The 19,276-nt window shown below is 40.4% G+C and overlaps 1 protein-coding gene across 1 annotated transcript in view; it reads left to right on the plus strand.

Moving 5' to 3' along the window:
• Positions 1–8,470, plus strand: part of camk1da (calcium/calmodulin-dependent protein kinase 1Da) — a 59,848-nt gene extending 51,378 nt beyond the window's left edge. Inside the window, exons 6-11 of the mRNA XM_053313772.1 lie at positions 1,017–1,092; positions 5,112–5,224; positions 5,872–5,950; positions 6,062–6,149; positions 6,858–7,113; positions 8,346–8,470. Coding sequence (XP_053169747.1) covers positions 1,017–1,092; positions 5,112–5,224; positions 5,872–5,950; positions 6,062–6,149; positions 6,858–7,113; positions 8,346–8,470 — 737 coding nt within the window. The remainder of the gene's footprint in view (positions 1–1,016; positions 1,093–5,111; positions 5,225–5,871; positions 5,951–6,061; positions 6,150–6,857; positions 7,114–8,345) is intronic.
• Positions 8,471–19,276: the final 10,806 nt, after the last annotated feature.

Here is a 19,276-nt window from a genome sequence, read left to right on the forward strand (position 1 = left end):
GGGACATGCAGTGTTGGAACATCGAAGCAAAGAGCAATTAGCATCAGTAAATATAGATATTGTAATTAATAATGAGATTAAAACAACATATTTAAGGTGACTATATTTGACCAGATATTGTATTATACCAGCTCTATACCTAAGAAACATGTTTGACCTGAGTGAATACCTTACTGAGTACTGAGAACCAGACACAATGACCTCAGTGTTTAACAATGTCCTAATTCCAAATCCAGCAAAACAAGAACACACACACACACACACACACACACACACACACACACACACACGTGTACACACCATCACAATGAGTCAGGGTAGACCTATAAACAATCTTAAGCACCCTGATTCACCACATGTGTGCAAAGTTTATATTCTGCCCCAGATATGATTGGTATTTTGTCATATCTGGTTATGTGTGTGTGTGCCAAATGTATTTTGAGACAGCCTTGTGTGTGTATGTGTGAGGTGATATTGTGGCGGGCTTACTGTCATCAGTAATTTGCTCTGTCCGGGGCTGGATAATGAGCAGCAGAGGAAGGTCAGGCCAGAGCAAAGCACAGCAAAAACTGAAAGAGAAAAATGTTCATTGGATCAAGTCATATTAAGCAGGTCTCCTTTGCTTCAGAGCTGTTGTCATATACACTCATCTGAACTTTAGGTTAGATAACCACAGGTATTTTTTTTCATACCAGGTACAACTTCTTGGAGCTGTGAGAACCTCTTACCTCCCGCAGAAAATTTCCCACCATTAACCAAAGCGACATGTGATTTTAATTTGGGCAGACATGGAGAGTCTGCAGCTTTTCCTCAGTTTGCAGGCTTATAAAACAGCTACATTTTCACATAAAAATCGCACTGCAGCTTTAACTGGATCTCAAGCTGACAATAAAGTAAAATGCTACCGAAATTCAGATTTTAAGTTTAGCTAAACAACCACATGGCTACTGCAAGATTGAAGTATGAAAAGTATTACTAACCATAACCCTAACCAACTCTCTGTCTTCCTCTCTCAGCTCCAGAGGTTCTCGCCCAGAAGCCATACAGCAAGGCAGTGGACTGCTGGTCCATTGGAGTGATTGCCTATATCTTGTGAGTACCAAATCTCATCTGCACCGAATTGTATCTCATCATACAGCAATTGGTTTCTAACTGGTATCACCTGCTTTGAGTTGATATCAGAGTTAGAATTGATGTCTGATTCAAGGTTTCATGCCATGAAAAAGCTTAGATTAGATGATACTTGATGCTTTTTACTATATCTCACAGGAGTTCAGAGTTGGTGGTAGTAGCCAATAGAGGCAAACCTAAGCAAACTTGATTAGCTGTTACTCAGTGTTTTCGATATGTGTACATAAATACATTTGTGCTTTTTAAGCATTATGATATCACATCAACTATCATGGTGGAACAGAACAAAAATGGTAGGGTAGCTAATGTTAGAACAGTCAAATGTTCATAGTTATATACTCCAGGAGTGCATTACCTGTGACTACATCCATTTACATCTATGACACTATCAGGCACGCTCAGTTTTGTGAGGTAGCGTTTCTGTGATGTGGATTAGACAAGGGTTCAGGTGTGATTTTATGCTGCATTACTTGAGATGGGAATTGCTGTCAGCACTGCTTGGCTGCATGCAACAGGAACTTATAATGTTAAGGCGTTGAATCTTTTCACCTAGATGGAAGTTTTCCAGACACGTTTCATCATATTTATGTGAGATATAGCCATCCTCAACCCTGTAAAAAGCTTCCAAATACAACAGTAGCCATCTATAATTGAGTGTTGAATTATTAATGAGGTAGTGTTAGGCAAACAGACGCTGCGTCATATGCTGGTTCTCATATGACAGCATACATCACTTAGTCCTAAAACAGACTATTCTTTCCTCCCATCTGTAGTTAGTAGTGACTTTCTCATCCATAATACCCAAATGTTGCATTGGATGAATCTCTTACTCTCTGTGACACTAGGCCTTTTTTTTTCCAGCGGAAATTTTGACTTGACATAAAACACAGGTGTTACTAATAACTTTAACGATGGCTCCGTTCTCTTCAAATGTCCCAGTAAACCATGACAGTGAACCATATAACACAATGCCAAGGACCCTGAAACTGAAGCAGATAAATGGAATTAGGCCATCACCTGTGCTTTTCCTACTCTGAAATGTAAGCGCGACCTCTGTGAAAAAGACCTACGATTAGGTGTGTTCATACTTGAATTGTGAGATTTGAGACTTCCACACAGTGCCTGGCCCTCCGCATTATAAACAAAAATACCCCACTTCTCCTTTTCCTTAATGCAGGAATTAAAAACTGCGCCACAACTCCTCAATAGTAGAGTCTGAAGCACATTCCTTATAACACAGAGTGACTCACCTCCATCCAAACATTGGCTGAGTGTGATGTATTACAATCACAAAAACATCCCACATCAAATTAAAGCATGTTCCCATTGTTTCCATTAAAAGTATTCCACCAGTAGCACTGCATTCCTGTAACATGGTAATACTGGTGATGGAAAGTTATAAAAAAAGACACCAACAGCGCTGCCAATGTATGCTAATGTGTGCATGATGGCTAATGCCCTTAAAGGTCAAAGACTACTACCCTGCACTGTTGCTGAACTAAAGCCCTTGTTGCATGTATGTGTGTGTGTGTGTGTATTTGTTTATTTTACCCTGTCAGTGTGTGTGTGTGTGTGTGTGTGTGTGTGTGTGTGTCTGTGTGCGATGATGATGATGGTGATCTTGCTGTGTGCCGTCATCAGAGCCAGATGGAGCTCTGCTAGATGGCCTTGTATGGACATGGAGCTGCAGGCTAGACTTCTTATTCTCTGCTTTTTGTTTTTCTTCTGCTGTGTCACCCCCCACCTCTTACCACTCCATCCCCACATACACACACACACATACACACACACAACAATATGTGTGTCTATTACAATGTCTAAGGTGGATTTAGAGTATGTGTGTGTGTGTTATGCTTCATTTTGCATGTGTGTGTGTGTATACTTTTGAGTCGACTTGTGCTCCCGTGTGTGTGTGTGTGTGCAATGCTCTTGACACCCGAATCCAAGCACACCACTTTAATTTTTGGTCTGCGTGTGTCTGCATCTCTTGAGTGAGGGGTCAGAGGTCAGCAGCAGGTTAATGGGATACAGAGCATGTGAGATGGCAGAGGAAAAGACACTATTACATACATCTGTGTATTTGTGTGTTTCAAAGTGTGCGTGTTTTTGTTACCTCTTGGGGACCGTCTCCACTATACTGGCCTTGTCGGGACCGGTAGTCGGTCCAAAGCTCCTCATGAGGCAAAACATGATTTCTGATGTACTAGTTCAGGTTAGGAGTAAGGTGTGAATTGAGGTTATGGTTAAGGTTAGGGTTAGGCTACAATGTATGTAGGTCTATGCAATGTCCTAACAAGGATAGCTCTGCAAACCTGTGTGTGTGTGTGTGTGTGTGTGTGTGTGTGTGTGTGTGTGTGTGTGTGTGTGTGTGTGTGTGTGTGTGTGTGTGTGTTTGTGTGTGTGTGTGTGTGTGTGTGTGTGTCTCCTTGGTCATGCAAACCACATTTGAAATTGACCTTTTTTCATAAATGTGAGTAAAATGAGGTGTTGTTGAAACTACAAACTTAGTGAAGAAACAAGTGTGTGTGTGAGTGTGTGAGTGTACAGAGGGAGAAAGAGCAGCTCCCCGCTGGCAATTAGCCCATTAGCGATGGGATTCAGACCTTGTTAGCTTTTAGCTGCTGCTCAGGTGGAAAGATCACATCAGGTAATCAACCATTATAATCACCCTGGATAGTGTGTGTACATTTATGTGTGTGTGTTCGTGTGTGTGTGTGTGTGTGTGTGTGTGTGTGTGTGTTCAGTGGGACGGATGGTGAGTGACGGCTGAGCCTCCAACCAAACGTGAAAGCCAAAAAACAAAAGGAAAGCATCTCTTCACACCAGGCAGAACCTTCCTTCCTTCCTTCCTTCCTGGTGTTTGTGTTTGAATGTGTGTGTGTCCGTGTGTGTGTGTGTGTGTATTTGAGTGTGTGTGTATGTGTGTATTTGTGTGTGTGTGTGTGTGTGTGTGTGTGTGTGTGTATTTGAGTGTGTGTTTGAGTGTGTGTGTGTGTGTGTGTGTGTGTGTGTGTGTGAAGGGTAAACTGAATGACAGATTAGTCAGAAAGCCAAAAAAACAAAAACAAATGTAAAAGCTCTTATTTCCTCAAAGCAGGTGTAACCTTCCTTTCTCTCTTCCCGGTGTGTTTTTCGTGTCTTTTTGGTGTGTATCGATGGAGAACGGCATTTTAATGAGTTTTTATGAAAATCTCTTGGTGCATCCAGAACTCCAGTAATGAGCTGCTGATGATGTTTTTGGTTGAGCAGCAGCTCAGCTGTTGGTTCAGTTGGCTCATTATGGAGAATCTGACTGGAGCTTCAGTTCATTTGCATTCACCAGCACTGGGAACCGGTAATCTCATGTGAACCAGTTACCAAAAATCACATTGTCCCCTGTCACAAGAGGTAACATCAAGCTACAGATTAGCTAACACCTTACATCCAGGGTAAGGATGGACAGTATGGCTGAAAGGGCTAATATTAATATCAAATAATGGCAAATACATGCAAAACCACATAAAAAATGATATCAATATTTTACACTGAATTAGATAAACTGACTACAGATATGAACCAAAAACCTTAACTAATGTTTAATTTTATATTTAACACATTTTGACACAATATGTGCTTTTGTGGTTTTTGAATATTTTTAGCCAGCTGCAGACTATCCACTACCATTAATCCTTGTGTATTTCAACTCTCTTAAACATTGTTATATTTGTATTTTAAGATTGTTTTCACGTTAAATGAAATGTATACTTCTGGTTGTCTCAAACTGTCCCTCGAAGGACAAATAAAGTATTGAGTACTCAGCGTATCAATAATTGAATGTACAGATAAATTAGTAAATGCATAAATGAAATGTACAGTTCCAGTCAAAACTTTGGACACACCTTCCTATTCACTTGATTGAGAAAGTGTGTCCAAACGTTTGACTGGTACTGCAAATCATTTTGTACTGTATAACATTGACTGTGTGAACCTCTCATCTGCAGGCTGTGTGGTTATCCACCGTTCTACGATGAAAATGACTCCAAGCTGTTCGAACAGATCCTGAAAGCCGACTATGAGTTTGATGCACCGTACTGGGACGACATATCAGATTCAGGTGAGCCTTCCTCTTCCTCCTCTTCCTCCTCCTTTATCTTCTCCCTGATCTTCCTTGACCGATTACCCTCTGTCCACCACATGGCACATATGGACCACATACCACCTCTCCATCACGGCTTCTGACGTCATCTGTCTGGGATGAATGTATGTGAGAATGTGTGTGTGTGTGTGTGTGTGTGGGGGGGGGGGGGGGGGGGGGGGGGTCATCAGTCACCAACACAGCCATGTGCAAAGCTCGTCTGACAGACCAATTAAAGACTTCAGCTTCGTTTATGGGCATGTGTGGATGAAATGTCACTCTGTGTGCTGTCAGGTAAAGCCTCGTGTTTCCAAAAGTGTCTGGTTTCCTCTTAAAACAAACAAAGCAGATGGTGCTCAGAACTAATGGAAATCACCCAACTCAGAGGTATTTTGCAGATTGCTGGTGTTTCGTAAGAGCCTCATAACTCCAATTAGTTTTTTTCCACCTCTTCTGCTGATGCAGTTCTGTGCTGAGACAGAAAAACATTCTAACATGACTGAAATTTTAATAAACTGTGTATAAGTGCTCCTATTTTTGTTTGTTTCAGAAAGGCTATTTAAAGTTTCTGTTTGTTTGCTTGTCCAAAGTTTTACAGGGTTTTTATGTTTTATTGTTTCTTCCAGCCAAGGATTTCATCAGCAGTCTGATGGAAAAAGATCCATCCAAGCGTTTCACCTGTGATCAGGCGCTTAGACACCCCTGGTGAGAAAGACACACACATTCACAGCTAATAAAAAGGCATAAAATCAATACAGGTTTTGATGTGCAGTCAGAAGTGTTAACAGAGAATTTGTGTGTTTGTGTGTGTGTCAGGATCGCCGGGGATACGGCTCTCTGCAAGAACATCCACGAGTCCGTCAGCCGGCAGATCAGAAAGAACTTTGCCAAGAGCAAATGGAGGGTAAATTTTGTTTACTGCAGTTTATTGTCTGTGGTTTTGGCTGTATTGCAGCAGACTGCTCTATGCAGTCCTTCAATGATTTTCCTTCTTGTTTGGAGATGAATTACCTGGTAGTAAAAACCTGGCCTGCCATACAGTCAGGAGTCATCCACTGATGCTCTCAGGACAAGTGAGATTCATCTGCAGACTTGAGGCAAATTTCTTTAAAAAGTCTTAGCTCAGGTTGTTGAGAGTACCAGCTTGTGTAATATTTGAACTTCAGATGTTTTTAATGGAAGATGAAGAGCAGGAGAAGAGCGTATCAAGGTACTTTTGTACTGGTGCCAGTTCATTGAAAGCAGATTTTAGTTTGCAAACTTCAAAGCCGCTATGAAGTGAAAAATCACCCTTTTTCTTATATTTTCACTGACATAAAAAAAAAAATCTATATTATCCCACGCCTACTCCTTCCTTCCAGTGCAGTAACTTCACTTCTCTTTTTGAACAATTCTGGCCTTTCCTACATTTCTCTTACCCTTTCGAATGGATCCTTGCTGTTTTGTCCCACTACAACATCCTATTTAAACAGGAGGCATGTCATATAAAAGATGTAAAATGCCCATAAAGTGCTTTTTTCTCTAATTGCATGTAATAAACTCAGAAAATCAAGGCAAATTAAGAGCTCACACTTTCATACTCCTCACTCTCTCTTCCTCTTCCTCTCTCCAGCAAGCGTTCAATGCCACTGCGGTGGTTCGGCACATGAGGCGGCTGCAGCTTGGCAGTAGCATGGGGAGCAGCATGGACGCCTCCAACGCGCTGACCAGGCCGGGCCAGGCTCAGAAGCCTGTCCAGAGCCAGGCAGGCCAAAACCAGCCAGCTCAGAGCCAAAACACTGGCCAGGCAGCACAGAGCCAGAGCACCAATTCAGCTGCCAGCAAAACCTCTTCCATAGACAACAACATAGCAGCTCCACGTAAGGAATGTGAGTATGAGTTGGTTGTTTCAGTGGCACTACAAAGACAAGAGAACATACGTGCATCACAAAAAGTTTAAGAACTGCTGCCCCAAACAGCAGTTGTCATATATTGCTTATCAAATGTAATTATTCTTTCAAGAATAGTATTTATGCATGTTGAAGTTGAGTGATATTCCATATAGAGAGTTTAGATGGAACTTTATGGTTTATTTTACCCCCTCCAAAACCAAAAATACAAGAGCAAAGGTGTAAGGATTACACTATGTTTTTCTGTCTTATCACAAGCTGCAAATGTTAACATGTTTACCTAAACAGTTTAGCACAGTGATAACTGAACTTAGTGTTAGGACACCCTGGTGGCCAGATGGTCAAAGTGCATACCATATAACTGCAATGTCCATGGCTGGATTCCCCCACCCCACCACACCAACCCTCAAACAAAGACAAAAAAAATAATGTAAGAAAAAAATGACTTCAAAGGCCAGAGGCACTTCATATAACATTATTAGTTTGTGGTGTTGTATGTCCCTTTTTTGTGGAGGCTGGTCCTGGATGATACTATATGAGCAGGTGGGCTAATGTTAGCAGCTCTGTCCTGCTCTTAACTGGCTTTACTTTGGGGCATAAAAGAAACCTCTTGCTTGTCCAGGTATGTAAGCAGCAGCTTGTGCCTCAGTCATGTTTGTAGAAATTGCATATTTAAGACACTTTTAGGCTCCCATTTAAAAACACATCAGATTAAAATATTAATGACAGCCTTTTCTTATCTTTTCTTTTTTAATTACTTTTAATTTTTAATTTTTGTATGGACACAGAACATCTGGGGTCTGGGACAATATAGCACCCTCAAAACAATAAAAAAAAAGCACAGGTACGGTTCATAGTGCATTTAAAAGGGTTAGACAGAAAGGCCACACATTTGGTGATTGTAGTAATCCTATTTTTCTCATTATTTTTTAAATAGGGCCTTTTTTAAAAAAAACCTAAATGTTAGCTAGCTATAATCTCCTAGCAAAAACTCTCATTTTAGGAACCCACTCTTTAAAAGTAAGGTTTTTTTCGGTGGTAAATTTGTCATTTGTCATCGTTAGCTACATATGTGCCATGCAGGAACAGAAAGCTTGACGAAAGTGGCAACCGTAGCTAGCTAAGGAGGTTGTGGTTTAGCTAACTAGCAATGACAGGACAATAAAACATTTGCTACGTTGTTAATCCAACTGCTGACTCCTCCCTCTCAGGTGTAACCACACCAGCCACGCCCTGCAGCCTGGCATCTGCAGCCTCTTCTCCTGCTGCGGGGACTGAGCTGAGCAGGCCACATCCCTCAGTGGTCCCCGCCCCAGTGCTCACGGAGACCAAGTGACGCCAGGTCCCGCGGGGAACCAGCTGGGAGGCCACAGCGCTGTGAGGCAGAGAGACGGTAAGAGATGAAGGATGACAGGAGAGGAAGAAAATCACCCTCTTCTCTGTCCTTCCCTCTCCTCACTGCACTCCTTCTTGATGCGCCCCTCAGCGAGTTCCCCGCCCTGCTCCAGAGAGAGCAGAGGACTTAACCTCCATCCCACTGATTCAAGCCACACAGCGCCATACTGTACGCCCACCACCCAACCACCTGGACGCTGTGTTGGATCCCTTCTGCCACAGCAACCACACAGCCACTGACTGTCACTGAGGATGTTTGTGAAGCCAGCTGTAATTGGTTACAGCTAACTGTAATGATTAATGGGCGTTCGCTGCTCCAATCTTGAGCAGCACTTGGTGGTTCATGGTGGGGCCGGTGGCACTCTATCATGTTATTCAATGTCAGTCAACATCAACTTCCCTCCTGAATCTGGTCTTTCCGGCAACAGTTTATTTAGCTTTTTTCCAACTTAGGTTTGACTATTGGCAACTGGATTGTTTTATTTTTTATTAAATATTACTGTTAATTTTAAAGGTGGTATGCGTAACTTTTAAAAGAAAACATGTCATTGTCAAATTGATCATGCTACATTGGTATAATTACTGTAAATAAATTAGACCTTAGTCAAGATGATTGGTCGCCTCTATGTCATGCTACTGGTCGTGCAAGCATTTCTCTAAAATGGGACTCCATTTCCCATAATCCTGTTGCTTTAGCTCCCTGTGGTAAAAAGCAATCACAATTTAGTAACATCCAAATCTGACCTGGTGGCTGTGTAATGTGCAGAGAAGAGGCGTGATGAATTCATTGGTTTACACTCATTTTACTAATATATTACTATTTGATTGATGTGACAATGATTTATTCGTATTAAATGCTACACATAGCACCTTTAAAATCTTTTATATGGGCTTGTTTGTTTGTTTGTGCTTTAAGAAGTGCTTTAAAAGTACCATACGACTGTTGAGATGTGGAATAATGAGTTAGCGCTTTATCTATTTTGCACAGAGAGGGTCAGATACGTTCTCAGATACAGATTTAACCGCCATCCACCTATATTTATCAGACAGAGAGTAGAGATTGTAAACCTTTATAAAGAGTGGATGTCAGAGCATTGTACAGCTTCTTTATTGTCTGAAAGAATCTGAGTTGTTTATTATTTTCTTACTTTATAAGACTTTTATAACAATCACCCTTTAAGGGACACATACAGGTTACTATGAAACATGCAGCAGGTTTAGGTTGGTAGAGGATAGGATAGGAAGTTAGAGGTACATGTTTACTGGAAAACTGCCTCCAGTTGAGAATGTTTGTGACTACACGATACCTTGCCATTTGACTTCACAAACTAAGGAGCAGCAAGCAGCGCAATGAAGTTTCTAGGTGGCTTAAATGTATCAGTTAGAAACAATCTTTGAGATATTTAACTGCGTGCCACATGGTTTTCTTGAGATTATGTGGCTTTTGTTGAGTCAAAATTCAAGATGGAAAAGCTGTTGCCTGCTGCCGTTCCTTCCCCATCTGATGAAGCCATGATCTCACCTTGCATCATCAAGCTGCACCCAGTTCAGTAGTGCTCAGGGAAAACTGCAGCTGCACTGTGTGCTGGAGAATACTGCTTTCCTGTCAGTGTCTTCGTTCCAGGCGTCGTGGCATCACAGTTAATGATTCAGGGCTGAATATGTTAGCTGTGTCTTTATTGTAGTGTTGTAGTGACTTGTGACTTAAATATTGAAGACTCAGACATAGGCTCAGATTGTCCCACCATTACTCCCAAGTTTTGGACCCCATCATGTTATGTGATGTGCCCAACTTGTTCCATTATTTGGCCAACAGTTTCTGTTGATACAAACCTGGCACAATGCAGCTGAGTTATTTGCTTGACCAAATTGGACAAAACCACTAAAACATAATAGAAGAAGCCCTGGTCCTTGCTGTACCCTGCCTTTATGACCCAAATGCAGGTGGTTAGCGTGACCAAACCAAAATGCAAGGCTAGGTTTGCATAGTTCTGCGTGTTTCTTGCTAATATTGAAATTGTTCAATAATAGTGAATGGCTTAAGTATTTATCTGATCACGAGTTGCAAAGCCCCCAGTTTGGGAGAGAATAAGTTACAGTGACTTTGGAAAAACAAGTTCACTTTTAGCCAATTTCTGGGTTTCCGAGGTTTGAGGTTTGTGCTTTGAAAACAAATGGAATGACTTTCCACAGCTTGGAAACTCGTTTTCAGCTGATCCACTAAGTTTAATTCGATCTCAATGGAACTAAGACTTAACCTGACCTTCTCGTGACTCAGACAAATAGTAGCTTAGGTTGTAAAGGCCTTTTACAGTAACTCAGAAAGCAGAGCTGTACAACGTTGGGTGCTCATTCACACATATCAGATTGTCATGTCTTTATTAAATGCAATTTTAACTATCCCTTTATTGTGAATCGTAGCCAAAGACTAGTGCTAGGTACGAAGAACATTTGGTACAACTCGGTGAATTAGTCACAGCTGAACTAGTCAATTATGAAGCTGTTCAAGACACAAGTGAACTAAAGCTAAGGGCTGAACTCCAGCTGCAAATTATTCTGGAGAGAAAGTTATAGATCTTCAATCCCTTCCTAGTAAGTTGCCACCTGCCTTTTTTTAAATATATACTTTCATCTCTTCTTCCCAGAGTGCTACTGAAGAGTATCTGCAAATTTTTCATAGTGCGTGTTGATGGCGTGCCAGGTAGCTATGAGCCCACATCTGGATAAAAGCAGAGATATGTGTTAAGCTCCAACTATCTGGGACTAGAGTTGACGAAACAACCTACAACATTTGTGAATTTGTCTCTGTCCTTTCTCACATTTCCAGCGTGTTTGGATTGTTTGCTTTTTCCCTGCGTTCTTTTTCGGTTTTACAAGACTGTCAGTTACTTTAGGAGATATTGTTTCTTGTCATAGTTTTTTTTTTTGTAAATATTTTATGCAAATGTTGTTTAAAGCTACTGTATGTAAGATTTAAATATTTCTGACTTTGATGCCCTCTGGTGGTAATATTTAAAAAATATTGTGGTAGCCAGAGACTTTTTCCACAACAGACATTTAAACTTGCTGCAGCAGGAAAAGCACAGGTGTTGATAATAACATTAAATGGCTCTGTTCTCTTCAAGTGTCCCAGTAAGTCATTGAAAGTGTGACAGTGAGCCAGCATGTGGAGTACCAGGACCCTGAGACTTAAGCAGCTAAATGGAATTCGGCCTTCATGAATTTCATTATTTACACCTGTGCCTTTCCTACTGTGACACAGCAAAATGTCTCCTGTGGTGAAAAAGGCCTCTGCACCTTCTCATTGTACTCCATTGAACTCTTTGGACTCCACACACACATATACACACACTCCATATTAGATACATGGTTGTTCAAGCATGTTAGCATATATTATAGAACTTCTGGTTGTGGTGACAGCACTGATAGTCACTTATTGTCCTTGCAGAGACTGATGACCTGTTTTAGATCCTTTTTACATTTAGGCAAATTGGCTGAAAACATTGTAACTTCATGAATGTTATGCTGGCAATTTAGTTGTCTAGTAGTAAAATAGTAAAATAGTCTCGATACTTGTATAAGCAAAGTAATATGACACCTTGAAATGCAGTATAAACTCTTAAGGATTATTTTGCTTTTTTAAAATGTGAATGTGTCAAAGCAGTCACACAGAAAGAGGAACTTTTAGTGTTTCTTACTGAATTACAACACCAATGTGTCTCCACTGCACGACTACACAGTTCATTTTTCAGAAATCTTTTTTTCTTTTTTTCACTGGGGTCTTGTGTTTTATTTTTCTCAGAGGAAATTAACCCCGCTTTTTTAATTCATGTAAACCTGCATTACTGAGGGGAACTTCCAACCATGTAAGGGCTTTCTTCCAATGGTCACCTTAATCTAATTATTCACTGTAACCATGTATACAGTACATACCCATTGATTGCTATGCATTTTTTTAAAATACATTTTTCTTGGATGTGGGAGTAGGAAACACAAAGGAAACAACATCAGCAGTTAAGAGTCAAGAAAAAAAGATTCAATTTGTGGGTAATCAGTCATCACTATTATTATTGAATGAGCTACATTGTGAAAGTGTTGTCCCGGATTTTTCTCTGGCACAAATATGTTAATGAATTATCAGCCAACACTGTAAGAATATCTTTCATTAAATGTGATGTCGTCCACTTCAGTCTGGACATTTGGGTTTACGAATGTGCTGTGAGGCAGAGGGAGGGTTCAGGTGCTCTTCTGTGGTTTTGTGTCTGCTGTTTTTGTTTTTATCGAAAGCTTGCTATCAAGAGAGAGCGAGATAAAGTTTTCTGAATGAATCTTTCCATGTTTAAGATGCTATTGTAAATAGATTGTGAATATAAATGATCATTTTCAAGATAATATTTACGAATGTTTTACTGTTCAGGCATGTGTGAATGAATGAGTGAGTGAGTGTGTGTCGAGGGAAGTTGATTGTATCTTTATGGAATGTTTAATGTTAAAAAAAAAGAAGGAAAAAAAAGCTTATTTCCCCTTTATTCCCCACTGCAGTTTGCTTTCATATACTGTCCAGCACTGTGTGACTGCCATATGCAGACCTGCACAGTGCAGTTTAATGCCATCAGTGTTCCAGCACCACTTCAGTGTCAGTTCAACTACAAGTGAAAGCATCGTTTACTGAACTCAGGCTTACGTTTTTTGCCATTCTAAAGGAAGAAATCCAAAGCTGTGACCGACTCAGAAACACACTGTTAAGGACGTGGGGCGGCTAGGATCCGCTCTCGTCTGCTCTTCCCCCTTTGAGCTCACACACCCCGGACCTTTTTCTAACACTACGCAGAAGATGCTGCTGAAGCGCATCGTCACAAAAGATGAAAGCACAAGCATGTCGGAAAAAGTGCTTCAAAAATTCAAAGTCACCATGAGTGTTTGCATAATCTTATATGCCCTTGTATGATGTTAATATCTCTGTATTATGTAAAGATGTACACAGGTTGAGATGCCCGAGTCCTAGAAAACCTGAGTTTGCTCAGTGGCAAATAAGAGTTTCAGTTCTACAAACAGTTTGGAGGCAGATATAATCTTATTGGTTAATGTAACCTAGCTAACTGGCATGAATGTTGCTGTAATGCTGCTCATTAAAGTGATATTCCTGCACATATAAATGGCACCAAAATAATTTTACTTTTTTATTTTTGTTGTATTCAATGTTTTAGAGCAGTGTTTTTGTAACAATAGTGTATGTCTTGGTTTCTTTTGGCCAGTGGTTGTCACGTTAGCTACATTTCTGACTGTTGCGACCATGCTAAAATTTCCTCACAGCCTAGCGCTGTACTTGGGGGCTTAAGCTAATGTGGCAACTTACTGTTGCTTTTAAATCAATATTAATGTTTTTTTTTTACCTTTTAATTAATTCATGAGTACTTTAGCTTACTTACTTCGCTGGCTAGCTATCCTTTTATGTCTCATTGAAGGTCAGTTAGGCTAACTTAGATAGCTTTGCACAGCTAAAGTCAAAAGCATTTTCTTTAACCCAGAGAGGCCTGTCACTAACTCTGCCTTCTTAAAAGTAGAGTACATTTAACTATTGACTATGTATTTTATGTACTAATTTACCAGATAGATGTTTATTTTACAGTTTATATTTGCTACATTGGCTAAGCTTTTTTGTGATGTCATGTGATTGTTAGAGACTCAGAAGTTTACATCAAAGTGTTTCAATATGAGCAGTCCTGATGTGTCACCAAATGCTTTGCTAATCACAATATTAGCATTTTCACTGATGTGAAAAACCTGACCTCCATCCATCTTAATCATTGACAGAAGCTCTGTCTTTGAGAATTGTTTGTAGGACTAAAACTCTGAACATGCTGCTTGTCGGGACCTAATGTCTCCCTGTTGGTGTCATCGTCCAGAGCCGGCTGTTTTAGCTGGCTGTATTTACTCTCTGCATGTGACCACAACAACTCCCATCTTGTGCACCGTCGTCGTGCCGACGACACCCTCATGTCTCAGAGCGGGGTTTTGCCTGCTGCACTTATTGTGCTGTGATGATGATGATGATGATGATAATGACTTTCTGTTAATGGGGCTTGTATATCCGATGCCTTCGACAATCATGTGCACATATCAGAGTTACCATGATGACACAGGCCAGAGCGACTGATTGTGTTTCATTTCTCTTTCTCCTGGAATAAATCCTGAATGATCATAACACCTTCTTGTGTCTCTTTTGTGCATGAGCATGTGTGCCTGCAGATAAAACAATGGCGCATTTCACATGATTGCCATGATTGGCCAAAATGTTTCCTACATGTGAACATTTGTGTTTCTGTCCCCGCTTTGTGTACTCAGTATGTCAACACTAGCAAACCCTCCAGGATCCATGTATGCGGATATAAAGGAGACACCAGACACTCATTACCACTTTGACTGACATGTAGCCTGTTCTATGCCCTACATATGGAGTATTGCAGATGTTTAGCAGACAAAAGACAGATGTTGCAAATACTCAATGCAGATGTTGTCTTTACTTGCACATGTTGGGATACTTAACTAGGGTAAAACCATTAAAACACACTGTCTACAGATGTTATTTTTCCCTTATAAAATGCATTCAACAGATGCTCCTTTGGTTTACACTCCAGTATCACCAATTTAGTAACAGCTTAGCTAGAAGTAAGAGTTCAGTAAGAGTTCAGATAAAAACAAATGAAGAGATCACTTACCAGTGTTTGTCTGTGGCAACAATTTCGAAATTTCCTTCCAAAGATTGTTCCAGCACAACAACAGCTGATTCTTTTGAATGGATTTCAAGTCTGATGATGCTCTGTGTTTTACTTATAGTCCATGAATCAGATTAAAAAGAATAAAAACAACGCTTGATCCTACTAACAAGTATCGCCTGTTTAGTCAAAGCTTATTATTCTGTGTCATAGATCTTCATTGTTGTTCAGCAGTGAGTCACACTGTTGCACTGTTCCCTTATTACCATTAACACATACTATCGTTTATTTTGAGGTGAGCCAACATAAACCATCCTGCTGCCATAAATGCTCACCAGCACACCAAATCTATGGCTGTATGTTGTCCCAAACAAATGCATTATTTACTAGTGTTTTAGCTAAAAACTACATTACCCGGCTGTTATAGGAAATGTATTTCTTGACCCATTTTTAAATATTTTTCAGCTTCAGGAGTCTTGCCAAATTGAAAGATGGACTAACACACTGTGGGTTGTGATCTTATCCTATCTGTTTAATATAAAAATATTGCTTGCCTCATCCTTTTAAGTGAGACTGTGTAACTTTGGAAAGGAAGAGTAACACATTCTCCCTCACACAAATGAAAAGCTTTACTTGGTCTGGTATGACCAGTAGCTTAATTGTTGCTAATGTCAACTAATCTTCGTCAACTTTAGATGGATGCTATCATGTTACTGATGTTAGCTAGTTGCTAACTTTTACTATTACCATTACTATCCGTGGCCACAGTTTTGACTGATAAGCAAAAGTTACATAGTCTTGTTTTAAGTGGGTATTAGTAGGTATTAGCTAAAGCCATCAAATCTGTGGTAAAGAATAATAGTTAATAATAATAATAATAGAGAATCATTGGAAGATGTTAAATCTGTTGTATTGACTGGCATGGAGCTGGAGGGAGAAGTTACATATTCTTTTACCACTTGTGCATTGGAATGTACAACTGCGTTACAACAAATGAACATACCCATAACACAGCCTCTAATCAGATAGAACACACAACACCTTTTTCTTTTTTAAAGTTTTATTATTCAAATCTGACTGCTAGAGTGATTCCATATTCTACGTTATGATTTTTGGCAGCAGCTAATTGGAGTAATCCTCAACTGTTTGGCTGCACACTGAGTAAATCCAGCTGTTTCATTCATTTTCCCTCCACCCTCTTCTTTTTACCTTGTAGTTTAGGACAACCACAACTATCAGCTGCTTCTTCCTTTTGATTTATTCTGTGCTTGGTGGGAATTCCAAAGTCTATTTATTTTACTGGATCGTAAATTTAGTGCAAAAACTGAAACGTTGTCAACTCAGTGGTGACAGTTTCACCTCATTTTGTGCTGCGTACAACAAATACACATCTGTTTCTTTGCCTCTCAAAAACCCCAAGAGTAACAGGACGCCCCCGCTGTGTGTGTTTTAGATTTTTTAAGCTTCTGTATATTCGTGCTACCTGCATTATATCTGAACACACCTTAGGAGAAAGTGGGTTAATCTGTTTTAGGTGTGGCAGTAATATGTTATCAGGTTACTTCCTGTCTCTATATGTCCTCTCCACAGTTTTAAGTGCTTAATGAAATCAGCTTTAAATGATGTTGAGAAGTTAACTTGAAGGTCTGTGTTTGTTCATCACAGTTAATATTGGTCCTTTATTAGCAGTGTTTGGCCTGTCGGGGCTTCCCGTGATTCAAGTCATCACACTTCCTCTGCTTTTCCCTCCATCTCAGTTGGAGATTTTCCTCCCGACTGTCTTTCCAGCTCGGTTCAGGGTAGAGGAACACACACACACACACACACACACACACACACACACACACACACACACACACACACACACACACACCCCAAATGCATCAGCTCATTCAAAATTATTCATCCTTCTCACAGACACACACACACACACACACACACACACACACACACACTGAAATGAAAATTGTGAAATCAAAGTATCTCACATCCGTTTGGCACTTATTCCCAATACTCACAGTCACACATACACACACAGAAAAGCCAGCAGAATTGAATTTCTGTTCAATCACAATTACCCAAGACTTTCACAGACACACACACACACACACACACACACACACACACACATACACACACACACAAACGGTGCTTGTTGATGTTGGCTGTCAAACTGTAAGTCACTGATCCCTCTTGCTTCTTAAACTGATTTCTCCTCATCTTTAATTCAGGGCTTCGTCGTCCCCAGTTACCCCTCTTTTCTTCTTCAGCCCCTCTCCCGCTGCAACCCCCCCCCCACACACACACACACACACACACACACACCCCTCCCCACCCCCTTTTCCTCCTCTCATCCTCTCCTCCTCCCCTCCTCCTTCCCTCTTGTTGTTTTGTTCTTCACCAAGCAGTATATTCAGTATATTCCATGAAACTAATTGCAGGCAGATCATCTGAAACAGTGAGATAACACTGGGGTCTCTCAGGAAATGGAGGTGGGATTTTTACATGCTGTGGAATTCAAAGTGAGCGCAGAGTATCCGTATCATTTGGACAGACAGTTCTGAATGCAAACAGCAGGAGGGCAATGTGATGTTTCCCTCCTCTACCCCCAAAAACCTAAACTATACTTTCGGCACTGCGGTACACCAGCAATGGGAAATGATAATGCTTTAGTACAAGGTTATATTTATCTAATTGCAGTTACAGAACTCTCAACAGCATCTCCTCTAAATAAAAAAAGAGAAGATGAAAACACTTGCAGCTTTTATTCTGGCAGGTGGCAAGTGGATACAAGCTAAGGTGTTCATTATGCAGCAGCATGTTATTGTAGCTATAGTATCAAAGTCATGCTGTGTTGTCAGCAACATGTTAAGTGTAAATTACAGCTTGCTCACTCTAACTTGCCTGTATTGATATTAGACAAACATTAATATTAAGACAAGTACAACTTTCTTACCATACAATTCATACAATTCTTTATTATACATGTCAGCCCTCTAGCAATTAGTCCTGTCAAAAAGGTGTTGGTTGAATTTGGAACACTGTAAACCAAGCAGCCTATAATAAAGATAAAAACACCTAGTCAGCTGTTTAAGACTATGTTTGTTTATTTTCTGTTCATCTTTACTATCTCTCCTGTCATTGCAAATCTTGCCACTCCCTTTCCTGCAATCACCTGATTCCCCTCACCTGAGCTTCCCTGCCCTCTTCCACTGCTGGCCCTCATCATCATCATCAGCCTCCCACTCAGTCTCCCTTTCATATACTGTCCTTCTTCAGTTGCAGTTGATCTGCTTCATTCATACTCATTAGTAAACTGTTTGTCTACCAGCTGACCAGTGACATTCAATCATACTCTGTTTGTTGCTGCAGCACCTTTTAAGTTTTGTCTTGGAGTGTGTTGTATATGTGACAACAGTTGTATTTAGTTGTAAGTCTTTTGTTGCTCCAGAGGGAGGTTCACGAAATATGATAACTGCCTCAAGTGCTGAAGACTAACCTGATGCACCAGATGGTTTGTTACAAACAACCATCTGAGAAGTTGTCCTTGGAAACTGTTTGCTTGGAAAAGGTCAGGCACTGAAAGGTCAGGCACTGAAAAAACAAACATGGCAGGTGATTGGATGAACCATCTGTCCATCACAGTTTTACCTTGCAAGGCAGAATCCTCATTGGATGCAGTTTGGTGATCTTGTGATATCATGATCTTTGAAATCCAGCTGCCTTGCAAGGTAAGCTGAAGAGTACAAGTTTGAGAAAAATCTTGTGATGTGGAGTTACACATAACTGACTCTCAGCTTTTGAATTGCATTGTGGGTGATGTAGGCCTCTGCCCCATCAGTTTTGAAACTTGTCAAAGTCCATCATGAATGTTATAGCAGAGCAATGCTAAATTTGTAACGTAGCAAAGTCCGAGCAGCAACAAGGATCTGCTCTTTTACAGCTCACTCAAAAAGGAGAACCTTCTCTATCCAACTGTATAACCATGGACTATAAATCAATTCATTGACACAAGTCTTTCCGACCTGATG

This window comes from Scomber japonicus, chromosome 23, assembly GCF_027409825.1.
Source record: "Scomber japonicus isolate fScoJap1 chromosome 23, fScoJap1.pri, whole genome shotgun sequence".
NCBI classification, from domain to species: Eukaryota; Metazoa; Chordata; class Actinopteri; order Scombriformes; family Scombridae; genus Scomber; species Scomber japonicus.